At 39.0% G+C, this 14,834-nt stretch overlaps 1 protein-coding gene and 1 non-coding gene across 5 annotated transcripts in view; one reads left to right on the top strand and one right to left on the bottom strand.

The window, feature by feature from the left end:
* FEZ1 (fasciculation and elongation protein zeta 1) overlaps positions 1 to 14,834 on the bottom strand; it is a 43,826-nt gene that overhangs the window by 18,937 nt on the left and 10,055 nt on the right. For 3 of the 4 annotated variants that reach the window (XM_060605150.3, XM_078432925.2, XM_078432926.2), the window contains exon 3: positions 12,348 to 12,447. In XM_060605150.3, coding sequence (XP_060461133.2) covers positions 12,348 to 12,447 — 100 coding nt within the window. Of the gene's footprint in view, positions 1 to 12,347; positions 12,448 to 14,231; positions 14,267 to 14,834 lie in introns of those variants that run through there. The other variant, XM_081790354.1, reaches the window with a different exon arrangement.
* On the top strand, positions 3,466 to 3,538 carry TRNAR-UCU (transfer RNA arginine (anticodon UCU)). The gene has a single exon. It is a non-coding gene; the product is annotated as a tRNA-Arg (tRNA).

The raw sequence follows: 14,834 nt of genomic DNA, 5'->3' as shown, positions 1-14,834 counted from the left end.
GGCCTTTTTCTTCATGATGGGCCTCTGAGTAGAGGTTCCATGTTGTCTTTCTCCTATCATCCACATCAGAACACAATTTTTTAAGATGATTTAAATGATTTCCCATTTCTGTGTTTTCATAGCAGGAGGAAGACAGGAGATAGCACACACACTCCATTATCTCCTCTTCCTCCTGAAATCTGACTACAGCGAGAGCTAAAGGACCAAAAGAGGATATCCCACAGGAACAAAACAAACCAGAGTAAAGACAACAGCAAAGGAGATGCTAGAAAGCAGATGCTGAGCTAGCAGGCTACAGGAGTAAGCTCTGTAGGAGGAGGCTTCCCAAAGTAAGTGCTTTTACCCCAAAGATGCTGAAAGACTCAGAATTGGAGACTTCAGGTGGTACTGGGAGGTGGGGCTGCAAAAAGAAGGATCTGCTGGGATTCTTCATAGGAGCAGCAAGACCCTGGGTCTCTTCTCCCTTCCCACGTAGAAGGGCAACTACCGCCCTCTCACCATTAAAAGAAGTGGAGATTTTACTCTGGAAAGGTTGAACTAGGAGGCCCTGGACTCAAGATACCCGTGGCCACCTGAAAGCAGGGGTGAGGGATCTTGCCCCAAACAGAGGGATTAAGTGAAAGTCTACATACTCACCAAGACCCTCCTGCCCTTATTAGGCTCTAAGGACACTGGCAGTCAGGCTTATCCTCCTCAAGCAAAACATGACTCAAGTCACTAACCAGCACATTTCTATTACACTGCCCAAGAAAAAAGACCTATAGATACATGTCAATATTTGGGGCCTACAAAAAAAATGACCAGGTCCTTACTGATCACTACAGTGGGGGCAGCAGGAGATAAGACCTGCCCCAAAGGAAGAGCTCAATGGGTCTAGCTTCACTTTTAAATATGAAATTATGCCCAAGGACTGTCAAACATTTGCAGACAATCCCCAACATGAAAGACAGGGACTGAAACAAATACATAGGAAAAGCAAATCAAAAGCAATACAGAGGGCAGAAGAAACTCCTTCCTATCATTACTGCCCTCAGAAAGACATCAAGAAAACACTGCTTCCTTGAAACATGGTCTTTTTAGTAGAATTAATTAAAGAAAAAAAAAACAATAAGAAAGAGCTCTTAGGCACTAAAATTTTAGTAGCAAAATCTGTATTTTCAAAAGAAGAATTGAAGATAAGGTTGAGAAAATCACCGAGAGAGTAAAGCAAAATAAGTGGATAGAAAATGGGAGGGTAGAAAAAGCAGAAGATCATTTTAAGTCCAACACTTGAATAAAACAAATTCCAAAACACAAAAACACAAGAGATGGTCTCTCTCAGCCACAAAAGAGTAGCTAGTATTGGACTTACCACTTCAGCCACATACAACTACAAATCTGGAAAAAATCTATGAGCCAATTGTTTTGAGGCACTGGGCATAGACAGTGAAAGGCTGTGACCATTGAAAGAAGGGAAAACATGAAATAAATGAAAGCTGAGAATCTGCCACCTGTGAACTAACACTACAAGAAATCCTATAGAAAGTTTTTTGGCCTAAAAGGAAATGATTAAAAATCAGACCCACGGGAAGGAACAAATAATACCAAAAATGGTAAATATTAAAAATTTATGCTTTTTTCCTTCTCCTAATTTCTTTACAAGACAACTAACTGTCTAAAGCAAAACATAAAAACTTTGTGTTGCGGGGTACATAATATGGATTGCAATAAAATATATGACAACAATAGCACAGAGGATAACAGGAATATACTGATACTGCAGAAAGTGTTTTACATTTTATGTGAAGTAGCATAATATTAATCCTAAATGCACTATGATAACTTAATAATGCAGAGTATAATCATTAAAGAAGTCAGTAAAAAACAAAAACAGAAACAAACCAGAAACACACACACCAAGAGGTATAGCTAAAATCTAATGGAAGAAATAAAATGGAATACCAAACAAATTTGATTAACCCAAAAGAAGGCAGGGAAGATGGAACAGAGGAATAACAACAACAACAAAAACCCAGAGAGGACAAACAGAAATGCAAGATCATACATTTAAACACAAACTATTTGGGGCGCCTGGGTGGCTCAGTCAGTTGAGCGTCTGACTTCGGCTCAGGTCATGATCTCACAGCTCTGAGTTCGAGCCCCACGTTGGGCTCTGTGCTGACAGCTCAGAGCCTGGAGCCTGCTTCTGTGTCTCCCTCTCTCTCTGCCCCTAACCCACTCACATTCTGTCTCTGTCTGTCTCAAAAATAAATAAACATTTAAAAAAAAAAAAAAACACAAACTATTCAAGTTACTTTAAGTGTTAATGGACTAAACACTATGCAAATGAATTAAACCCAATGAACGAAAAAGCACACGTCATCATTTTCAGACTAAATATAAAAGATGAGGGTGCCGGAATGGCTCAGTCAATTAAGTAACTGGCTCTTGATTTCAGCTCAGGTCATGGTCTCATGGTTCGTGGGATGGAGCTGCAGGCTGGGCTCTACGCTGATGGCATGGAAGAGTCCCCGCTCCCCGCCCCTCCCCGGCTCTCTCTCTTTCTCTCTCAAAAATAAGAATAATAATAAAAAAAAAAAACCTCAACTATATGCAATCTATAAAAGACACTCTTTAAACATAAAGACAGGAACAGGTGAAAAGTAAAAGGACTGATAGAAACACCGTACAATCCAGTAATTACACTGGCAGGTATTTACCCAAAGAAAATGAAAACACTAATTCAAATAGACATATGCACCCTTATGTTTATTGTAGCATTATTTACAATAGCCAAGATATGGAAGCAACCTGTGTCCATCAATAGATGAATGAATAAAGAAGATCTGGTATATATATATACATATATATATATGTATATGTATATATACATATATATATGTATATATATATACGTATATATATATACATATATATATACACAATGGAATATTACTTAGCCATACAAAAGAATGAGAATTTGGGGCACCTGGGTGGCTCAGTCAGTTAAGCATCTGACTTCAGCTCAGATCACGATCTCGTGGTTCATGAGCTCAAGCCTCGACTCGGGCTCTGTTCTATCAGTGCAGAAGAGCCTGCTTCAGATCTTCTGTCTCCCTCTCTCTCTGCCCCTCCCCTACTTGTGCACTCGCACACGTGCACACACACTCACTCTCCCTGTCTCTCTATCTCAAAAATAAAAAAAAAAAAAATATTAAAGAAAAAGAATGAGGTCTTGCCATTTGTGACAATATGGATGGAGCTAGAAGGTATTATGCTAAGTGAAATAAGTCAGAGATAGTCAAATACCATGATTTCACTTATATGTGGAATCTGAAAGACAAAACAACCAAAAATAGAAACACTCATAAATACAGAGAACAAACTGATAGTTGCCAGAGGGAAGATTGGTGGGGGTAATGGGCAAATAGCTAAAGAGGTACAAACTTCTGGTTATAAAGCAGACAAATCAGGGCGGGGGGGGCCACCTGGCTGGCTCAGTTGGTAGAGCATATGACTTCTGATCTTGGGGTCATGAGTTCAAGCCCCACGTTGGGCATAGAGCTTACAATAAATGAATCAATCGATCAATCAATCATGGAGATGAAAAGCACAGGAAAGGAATATAGTCCATAATATTGTAATAACACTATATAGTGACAGATGATAACCACACTTATCATGGTGAGCATTGCATAATGTACAAAATTGTCAACTCACTATGTTGTGTACCTGAAAAAAGAACTAATTTAATGTTATATGTCAATTTTACTTCAATAATAAAAATTAAAACCAAAAACCAAATTGTAGTGGATAAACAGGCAAAATAATCAGTTAAGATATAGAAGAATTCAACAACACTTAAACCAACTTAATCTAGTTGATCTTTATAGAACATTGCAACCAACAATTACAGAATATACATTCTTTTCAATGGCACATAGTACATTCCTAAGATACAACATATGCTGAGCCATATATCGATCCCAATATATTTTAAAAGACTGAATTTGTACAGACTGTGTTCTTGCCAAAACTAAATTAGAAATCAATGACAAAATGATAACTATAAAATCCCCAAACATTTTGAAATTCAGCAACATACATCTAAATTACCCATAGGTCAAAGAAGAAATCACAAGAGCAATTAGAAAATATTTCAAGCTGAAGGTTAACAAAAACATGCCATATCAAAACTATGGGATTCAGCTAAAGCAATGCTGAAAGGAAATTTTATTACTTTAAGATGCTCATGGCATTGCTGATCTGAATGCTTGTGTCCTCCCCAAATTCACATGTTGAAATCTTAATGCTCAATGTGATGGTATTAAAGGTGGGCACTCAGGGATTTGCTTGGGTCATGAGGGTGGAGCCGTCATGACTGGGATTGGTACCCTAGAAAAGAGGCTCCACAGAGCTCCTGAGATCCCTTGTACCAATAAGGACACAGCCAGAAATTGACAGTCTGTAAGCCAGAAGAGGGCCTTTACCAGAACCTAATCATGCTGGCACCCTGGATGTCCAGCCTTCTTAACTGTGAGAAGTAAATCTCTGTTGTTTATAAGCCATCCTGTGTGTGGTATTGTGTCATAGCAGCCCGAGTGGACTAAGACAATTATTTTTAAAGTTTAAAATCTGATCTAAGCTCCTACCTTACAGGGCTTAGTAAAACCCTAGTCAGTGTAAGGAAGGAAATAATAAAGTTAAGGAAAGAAATCAACAAATGAGAAAATGAACAAACAACAGAGGAAAAGAAAACTAAAAGTGCTGTTCTGGAAAGATGAGTAAAAGTGACAAACCCATCATTAGACTTAAGAGAGAGGATGGGAGGGAGAGGGAGAGAAGGAGAAAGAAAACACAAATTAGCAGATCAGAAATAAAAAGAGGACCATCACTATAGATCTTACTGACATTAAATAATAAGAACATATCATCAACAACTTTGTGGTCAATACATTCAATTATTTAGATTAAATGAACAAATTCCTTGAAAAACACTATTTACCAAAATCAGCTTGGGAAGAAATGGAAAATCTGAACACCTCTACATTTATTGATTTATTTATTTTTAATTAATTTTTTTAACGTTTATTCATTTTTGAGAGACAGAGAGAGACAGAGCATGAGTGGGGAAGGGGAAGAGAGAGGGAGACACAGAATCTGAAACAGGCTCCAGGCTCTGAGCTGTCAGCACAGAGCCTGATGCGGGGCTCGAACTCACAAACTGCGAGATCCTGACCTGAGCCGAAGTTGATCACTCAACCGACTGAGCCACCCAGGCGCCCTGTCCCCTCTACATTTATTAAAGAAATTGAATGTGTAACCAAAAATCTTCCACAGAGAAAACACCTGGTTCAGACGGTTTCACTGGTGTAGTCTATCAAATATGTAAGGAAGAGATAATACCAGTCTAAGACAAACTCAGAAAGTAGAAACATTCCCAATTCATGTTATGACATTACAAGAAAAGAAAATTACAGAAAAAGATTCCTTGTGAACATAGATGCAAAAATCTTTAATAAAATATTAGCAAATCAAATCCCACATTATGTAAAATCGATACTATATCATGACTAAGTGGAGTTTATCTTAAGAATGAAAGGTTGCTTTAATATTTGAAAATCAATTAATGTAATACATCACATTAACATAATAAATTGATCTACCTACATAAGTGGATCTATGGATTTAACACACAATCACAGTTGAATTTTCAGCAAGTTATAGAAATTGATTAGCTGATTCCACAATTTATATGGAAATGCAAAAGACCTAAAATAGCCAAAAGAGTGGCTCTTGGGTGGCTCAGTTGGTGAAGAATCTGACTCTTGATTTCAGCTCGGGTCATGACCTCACAGTTTGTGAGTTCGAGCCCTGCATCAGGTTCCTCACCGACAGCACAAAGCCTGCTTGGGATCCTATCTCTCCCTCTCTCTCTGCCCTCCCTCCCTCAAAATAAATAAATAAACTTTACAAAATATAAAAACAAAAAGTAAATAAAATAAAATACCCAAAACAACTTCGGAAAAAAAGAACAAAGTTGAAAGACTTATACAGTTGACCCTTGAACAATGCAGGGGTTATGGGTACCAATGCCCTGCACAGTGATAATCTACATGTAACTTTTTACTCCCCCACACTTAACTAAAAGTAGCCTACTGTTGATGAAAGCCTTACTGATAACATAGACAGTTGATTAACATATATTTGGTATGTTATATGTATTATATACTGTATTTTTATAATAAAGTAAGCTTGAGAGAAGAAAATGTTATTGAAAATCATAAGGAAGAGAAAACACATTTACAGTACTATACTGTATTTACAAAAAAAACTCCATATGTAAGTGGTCCCACGCAGGTCAAACCCATGTTGTTCAAGGGTCAGCTGTCCTACTTTATATCAAGACTTATTACAAAGCTACAGTAATGAATACAGCATGGTATTGGCATAGACACACAGCAATGAAACAGAATAAAGAATTCAGAAATAGATCCACACATATATGGTCAATTGATTTTCAACATAGGTGCCAAGACAATTTAATAGGGAAAGAACAATATTTCCAATAAGTAGTATCAGAACAATTCGATAGCCATACACGTACACACACACACACACACACACACACACACACACACACCAACTTTGACCCTTACCTCACACCATATATAGAAGCTAACTTGAAATGAATCATAAACCACAGAAGACCTAAAACTATAAGACTTCCAGAAGACTTAAGAACAAATCTCAGTGACTTCTTAAATACTACGCAAGAGGGGGTGCCTGGGTGGCTCAGTCAGTTAAGCATCCAACTTCAGCTCAGGTCATGACCTCACAGTCCATGAGTTTGAGCCCCACATTAGGCTCTGTGCTGACAGCTCAGCTGACAGCCTGGAGCCTGCTTTGGATTCTGGGTCTCGCTCTCTCTCTGCCCCTCCCCCACTTGTGCTCTGTCTCTCTCTCTCAAAATAATAAGTAAAGATTTAAAAAAATTATAAACAAATAAATAAATACTACACAAAGAGCACAAACTATAAAAGAAAAAAAATCAATAAATTGGGATTGATCACATTTAAAAAACATTTGGCCTTCAAAAGATAAGGTTAAAAAAGTTAAAAAGCATAGACAAAAAGAAGATATTTGCAAAACATAGGACTTAAGACTTATGTCTAGAATATATGTGTTAAATTAATTAAACAAGGAGGCCATTAGAGTGATGTGGTTTCAATGACTTAGAAGCCTACTAAGCAAACCAAAATCTAAGTCTCTAATGCCTCAAGGTTAAGAATTCAAGCCAAAGAACAACCAATCACAAACAGCCAACTGGCCTTTCCCAAATAATACAACCACTTAAGCTATAGTTAATCAATTTCCTTCTTTGCTTCTACCTTTTCTATATAAAAGTCTTTCCTGTAGCTCCTGTTGGTGGAACACTCCTAACCACTTTAGCTTTGGCACTGTCCTATTTGATTCTTACTCAAGTAAACTCTTAAAAATTTAGTATGCCTCATTTTATCTTCTAATGTAAAGAATAATAACAATTTAGGGGCGCCTGGGTAGCTCAGTCGGTAAGTGTCTGACTTCAGCTCAGGTCATGATCTCGCGGTTCGTGAGTTCAAGCCCCGCGTCAGGCTCTGTGCTGACAGCTCAGAGCCTGGAGCCTATTTCGGATTCTGTGTCTCCCTCTCTCTCTGCTCCTCCCCCCAGTCATGCTCTGTCTCCCTCTCTCAAAAATAAATAAAAACATTTAAAAATTTTTAAAAAAAGAATAATAACTATTTAAAGAGAATACAAACACCACATTAAGAAAGTGGGCAAAAGATTTAAATGCGCTCTTCACTGAAGAAGATACACAGATGGTAAATAAGTACATGAAAAGATGCTCCATATCATATGTTACTAAGGGAATTCAAATTTAACCCAAATAAGACACTCCATATACCTACTCAAATGTCTAAAATGTAAAAGTCTCCGTCTCTTTCTGACCCTCCCCTACTCGCAAACGTGCTCAACACCCTGTAGCTCTTTCTCTCAAAAATAAATAAATATTATAAAAATAAACAACAAAATAAAAGGCCATCTATAACAAGTGTTGGTGAGGATGTTGAATAACTGGAGCTCTCAAACTGGAAAACAGTTTGACAGTTTCTTAAAAAGCAAAACATACACTTACCATATGACCCCGACGTTCCACTCATAGGTTATTTTACCCAAGAGAAACAGAGACATATGTCCACAAAAAGACTTAGGCAAGAATGTTCATAACAGCTTTATTTGCAATATTCAAAAACTGGAAACAACCTAAATGTCCATCAACAGGTGAATGAATAAGCAAATTATGGTATATCTATATAATGGAATCCCCTCTGCAATAAAAAAGAATGAACCATTGATACAAACAACAAAATGGATGACTATCCAAACAATTATACTGAGTCTTAAAAAGCCAAACCAGGGGGCGTCCGGGTGGCTCAGTCGGTTGGGTGTCCGACTTCGGCCTAGGTCATGATCTCGCCGTTCCTGAGTTTGAGCCCCACGTCAGGCTCTGTGCTGACAGCTTGGAGCCTGGAGCCTGTTTCAGATACTGTGTCTCCCTCTCCCTCTCTCTGCCCCTCCCCCGTTCGTGCTCTGTCTCTCTCTCTCTCAAAAATAAACATTAAAAAAAAAGCCAGACCTGCCCCCCCCCAAAAAAAGAGTGCATGCTGCATGACTCCATTTATAGGAAATTCTAGAAAATGCAAATTAATCTATAGTGACAGAAATGGGTTGCCTGGAGATTGGAGGGTGAAAGAGAGTAGTAACGGAAATGTTCAGTATCTTGATTGTGATGATGGTTTCACAGATGTATACGTATGTCAAAACTTATCAAATTGAACACTTTAATATGTGCCATTTATCATATGCCAATCATCCTTCAGTAAAGCTATGAGAAAAAAAGAAAACCATAAAATGAAATGAAATAAAAGAATAATACACCATGACCAAGTTGGATTTATCTCAAGAACGCAAAGTTGACTTAATATTTGAGAATCAATTAATGTAATTTATCATATTAACATAATAAAGGATAAAACTACACATGTAATCATCTCAATAGAGGCAGAAAACAGAAAGAATTAATCTTCAGAGAAATAACACAAGAAAACATGCCACAATTTAGTCCAGGTTGAAAGGGCCCACTAAGTATAATGTAGAATGAATGGGAGGGGGGGCACACACTACAAGGCACATCACTGGAAAATTTCAAATGAGAAAGAAAAAAGAACATCCTGAGAGCTAGTCACATATAAAAGAAGGAGAATCAGAATGAATTTGAGGGCTTCTCAACAGCAAGTGAAAGCTGGAAGATAAGAGAACAATGTCTTCAGAATTCTGAGTAAAAAAAACTTTTTGCAACCTAAATTAACTATCAAGTCAAACTCTCAACCAAGTACATGACAGGAGAATAAAGACATTCGCGTAGATTCTAAAAAAGATATTCTTCTGTACCCTTTCTCAGAATATACCGATTTTTTTCCCCACAAACCAAGGAAATAAACCCAGAAAGATAAAAAACTATGGCAGTCAGAAGGCAGGGAGAGAGTCAGGAAGGATCCCCAGGATGAAGGTGAAGGCAAGTCCCAGGGACAACAGCTGGGCATCAGATCTAGAATACAACCAGACTAGTTCATAGCAGAAAGATGACAGTACTAATTTGGATGCTTCAAGACCAAACAAAAAACAAAAAACAAAAAAAAAATTCTGAATTGATAGAATATCTGATTTATTTAACCATATTGTGAGATTTAAATTTCACTCCATTTGGGATTGAACTACTGATAAATAGATATACAGAAAACTAAGCAAAACAAAAAACAAAGTCAAGTCTTTACTCCGGGTTAAACAAAAAGTGGTATAAGAAAGGAAATATTTTTATACAACACTACATGATTCAATAAGAAATAGTATTTACATAGTTACAACGGTATATATTTTGAGTATTGATTTCACTATATAAATTGGTGACAATCCTATGAGAAAGCTAAGTGTGAGTATTTGAAGTGGTGTATAAGAATTAAACTTATCTTCCATCATGCAAAGTTAATAGATAACAGCCAAAAACTGTTTATTTTAATCATCAAACAGCAATATAAATGTATTACTTAGGAAATTTGAGATATATGCCAAAAGAAATCAAAGTGGTTGCCTCGGGGCGCCTGGGTGGCTCAGTCAGTTGGCTGACGGACTCTTGGTTTCGGCTCAGGTCATAAGCTCACTCTTTGTGGGTTTTAGCCCTTTGTTGGGCCCCATGCCAACAGCACATGGCCTGCTTGGGATTCTCCCTCTTCCTCTCTTTCTGCCCTTCCCTCACTCTCCCTCTCAAAATAAGTAAATAAATGTGAAAAAAAAAAGTGGTTGGCTCTATGGAATAGGGAAAAGATAAGGCAGGAGCTGCTGGGGTGGTTTTTAAGGTCTTATAATATTTCTAAAGTATTATCTGACTCTTAAAGCCATGTACATGTGTTATTTGATCTTCCAAATGCAAAATGTGATTCTCTTTGCTGTCACAATACAACAGTTTCCATAATTCTGATTATATCACTTATAGTCAGAAGGACAAGGATAAAGACGTTCAAGAACAAACACGCCTGATTCTTGGCAATGAACCACTTAAGTAGAAGAGGAGCTATGAGGGCTTGCTAGAAGAAGCCTACCAGCTGTGTGCATTCGGCAAGCCAAGGGCATTGGGTCAGTCGCTCTTTTATAAAAGTACAGAGCACTGGTTAATCTAGCAAATCATTTAAACTGAGGTCAGTTAAAAGAGCTTCTACTGTAATGAATCCAGATAATAAAGGAGATGAAATAAAACAGCCTTAATCCATCCACTTCTGCTACCCTGTCATTTTCCCATGGGTTAGATGGAAGAAATTCTACAAGGAGTGGAACTCAAGATCATCCTTCTCGGGGCCATTCAATTTGCCCTGAAATATTAACCCTCTTGAGGGAAATCTGCAAATGAGGATAAATTAGAGTCCTTCTGAAGGGCAGGCGGTCTTATACATCCTTTGGCTTAATCCACAAAATTAGTTGGAAAGGGAGCCAAAGAGATAAAGCGAAATCTGCCTTTTGCACCGTGACGGGCCTGATTTCATTTCAGTAACTAGATTTAGTCCATGGTTGCCTCCTTGTCCTTTGCATTTGGGATAAGGATACATATAAGCATTGCAAGAGAAAATGAGCAGTCAGGAATCAAAACAGGAACTGAGACACAGCCTCCTATAGCCACGATGAGTAGGCTTGCATCAAATCTCCGAGTCTTGAAGTCATCATTTTACCTGTCCCACTCAATGAAACCTTGAAGTTTTGAGATTTCGGGATTGCTAATTATTAGAAGAGTTAAGAAGGATATACAGCCACCTTTTCAACCAATCAGGCAACTGCTGATCTTTTTGCTGTGCTATTTTGGGCAATGATCTGCAGAAATTTCTCTCTTGCTTTTTCACTTGGACTCAATTCTGGAGCACCTATGAAGATTAGATCCACCTTCCTTTCCCTCATTTGCTGAGCCCACAGGGCTGTGACAGCCCTTCGTGATAAGAAATCGTCAAATTTCCTTATAGCTGAAACTAGAAAACCAAGCAAGGCAGAAATTGGCTTTTAGTGTGGACAAAGCCATTAAATAATTTTACCTTCCTATATGTAGATTCAGCTAGGAGGGGTCATTTGGATCTTCTGAAAGGTCACTCCCCATAGCCTATGCAGATCAACAGAAAAATAAGTATTCTCTTCATTCAGAAGCCCTTAGGCCACCTTCTTCTTTGGCATCAGTAAGCACAGAATGTGACTCTGGTTCAGCCACAAGAACGGCTTCTCGGTCGAGTCTATAAACGTCTCATTGGCCACTCCCCACTGAGTGGCCACCTCACTAATGTCTAGGCCCCAACTCTGGCCATTAGCCAGGCTTTGAGTTTGCCACAAATCTATCAGCACCTGCCATCTTGTGTTTGGTGAGGCTGAACTCTTCCTTTTGGATAGGAAAACCTGATTCTTTTTAAACCATTATTATTTGAACATGAGAAGCCTGTGATAGTCACTCTCCTCCTCTTCAGACCACCTTGTTTTGCATGTTGCAGTACACAGATCAACAACAGAGTAATTTGCATTTATACTTTTTACAGACGGCCATTCGAATCACCTCACAGACACTGGATGTCCCCTCATCTAATTCTTCACCTCCTCCGTAACTCCTGTCTTACCAGCAATGTTTTGGAGCTATGGGTGAGCTTCATTACCTAATGGGTAAGACTGTTGAATTAATGAATGTTTTTCTAACTGGAATCCACATCTTCTCAAGCCTTATCAAGTAAGGGGCCCCAGAGAGGTACCTCGGTGTCAGAGCTGTTGCCATTCAGAGCCTCCACGTTTGGGTCCCTCCAGTCTTCTGAGAGTGAAGGGATGTAATTGTCTGTCAGAGCATCCCAAACCCTGTAAACAAAGAGAAGCTCTCATTAGCACACATCTGTGGCCTGGCCCCGCCTGGAGGAAGGAAGAGCTGGGCCAGGGGAGGAGAGAGGCTTCTGTGTGTGCCAGGCTGAGATCATCTGCCTTCCAGCATGCAAGAGCAAAGCAGCTTAAAAACTGAATTAGAGGCACTACCAGGAGAGAAAGAGCCAAGAGAATGGGGCCTGGTCAGGGACTGAAGCTTAAAAGGTGTTTGCTTAAGAGAAGAGGAATTTCTCACCATTGAGACACAAATGCTAGAGTCTACAATCAAACCACCTCAGGCAATAAATAGATTGCCCCTGAAAATAAATCTGCCCCTCAACCAAATGGTTCATGACTCATGAACCTAAGAAATGCCCATGTTTCCTTTCCTTTTCTGTGGGCAAAGAAGAGTGAGAGAGAAAGAGGGAGAAAGAGGAAGATAGTGATGTAAGTTGGTAGGTAGGTAATCGACAGATGGATATCTGGGCAGATTTTCTGGCTGAATCTCTTTGAGATCACGGCCACCATAGAGTTTAGATGCATTTCAATTTCAGAGGCCTGCAATCTAAATGGTCAAGAATTAACTCCCTGACATCTAATGTAACTAAAGGGATAATGCCAATGCTGTTAACGCTTACTAATTACCCAAAATGTTCTAGCGAGCCCGTGGTGGCATACTCCCCCAGCTCCAGCAAAGTAGAGTGTAAGTGTTCCCTGTCTCCATCATGGACACTGCAAGGCAAATGTATGAAAGGAACCGATCAATACACCTCTAACAATTGGGTTGTAGTGAGGGAAGATGGGGGGTCCCTTTATTACATGGCTTTAAAAAGTTCTGATATGTACATTATAAGAAAAACTTTTCTATAATTTGTGTCATTTAATTCTCTTATTTCAGCAATATTTCTTTGGGGGGGAGAAAAGGAGGGGTTGGGGGAAAATCCTAAAGTCACAAACTCTCACACACAGGAAAATAAACAAAGGAGTCAACATCCAGAGATTAATGTAAATCAGTAAACCAAGCTCCTAAAATAATGTCATCCGTGGAAGCCAGTGGCACTTGAGTTAATATTAGCTAAGGATAAATGAGGGCTCTATGCAATATCCTTCAGGTGCCTATGCATGTCAAACAAGGTATAAGAAGGTAAATTGTATTTAGACAGACTCACATGAAGAAGCAGCCATTTAAAAGTAAGCAAATATGTATATATGTAGATCAAATTCAAAACATGACAGAATACGGTGTGAGACGCTGAAAAGGTAAGTGCAAGGGGGACAAGAACACAGACAGCTGACATTAGGAGAGGCGAGTTCTCTTAGCATATGTCAAATCGGGAATAATATATGATGCATGGGCATAGAGCAAGGAGACTTTCCCAGTGCACAAAGCATACAGTCGGCGATGCAACACATTAAAGGAGCTCAAGAAAGCACAATTTAATAGCAGTGCTTGGGTTATCCGCTGACTCATTATTTTCCTGCAATTACAAGCAAGCACTTTGAGAGGACTCATCAAGTGTTCATTAGACATCCATTCAGCAGGATTTTAGTCTGCTTCTTAAACACGGGTGATAATCCAATCTCCATCAGGCACTATTAGAGCTTCATTAATCCAGCCTAATGCTAAATGCAAGTCTCGGTAGCACCATACAGCCAAGAGGCAAAGATGATTTGCTACGTCCAAGACAAAACTCCAAGCACCACACCCAGTGGGGGAAGGCCAGACTCCTCCTTGCATTACATTCTCTGCCGCAAGAATCAACAACAAGCATGCAAGCACTGACCTTCGGATTTGTCCCTGCATCAAGTGCCTGGAAAAATAAAATTCAGCAAAGCCCAAAATAGGCGGGAGCCTTTTGTGTCTCTCCTAGGCTGGCTGGAAGCTGGGACTTTTAATGAACTGCACGCTTTCCAATGACCTTGAAACTGTTTCTGTCCTTCAAATGATAACTGGGGGGCTCTCTCAAATTATTTAGGGAGTGGCGGTTTTTCTCATGTGGGCCTTGACTGACATACTCTGGATTTCACCTTCTAACTCTAGATTTTTATGACAATTCCCTACACCATTTTCTCCTCGGGATTTCGAGCCATCCTCATTCTTTCCTGTTTTGTCCAGATTTTCTTCTTTTCTGAAGTACTCTTTATCCAATACTAACCCTAGCAGTCACTACTTAATGGCCACTTACTATAAGTCAGGTACTCTCTTCTAAACCTTTGTGTGAATTAATTCATTCAATCCTCACAACTCTGTAAGGCAGATCCTAAGGCGAAAAAAAAAAAAAAAAAACTAAAACAGACAAGTCAGTTAACCTGTCTAAGGTCACACAGCCAATAATGACAGAGGTGGGATTTGTAACCAGGCCATACGGCTACAGAGCCCTATATTC

Source organism: Panthera onca, chromosome D1 (genome assembly GCF_046562875.1).
Source record: "Panthera onca isolate mPanOnc1 chromosome D1, mPanOnc1 haplotype 2, whole genome shotgun sequence".
In the NCBI taxonomy this organism is placed as follows: domain Eukaryota; kingdom Metazoa; phylum Chordata; class Mammalia; order Carnivora; family Felidae; genus Panthera; species Panthera onca.
Note: the sequence above shows the minus strand (reverse complement) of the source record. Positions and strands in the feature narration are given on the sequence as shown.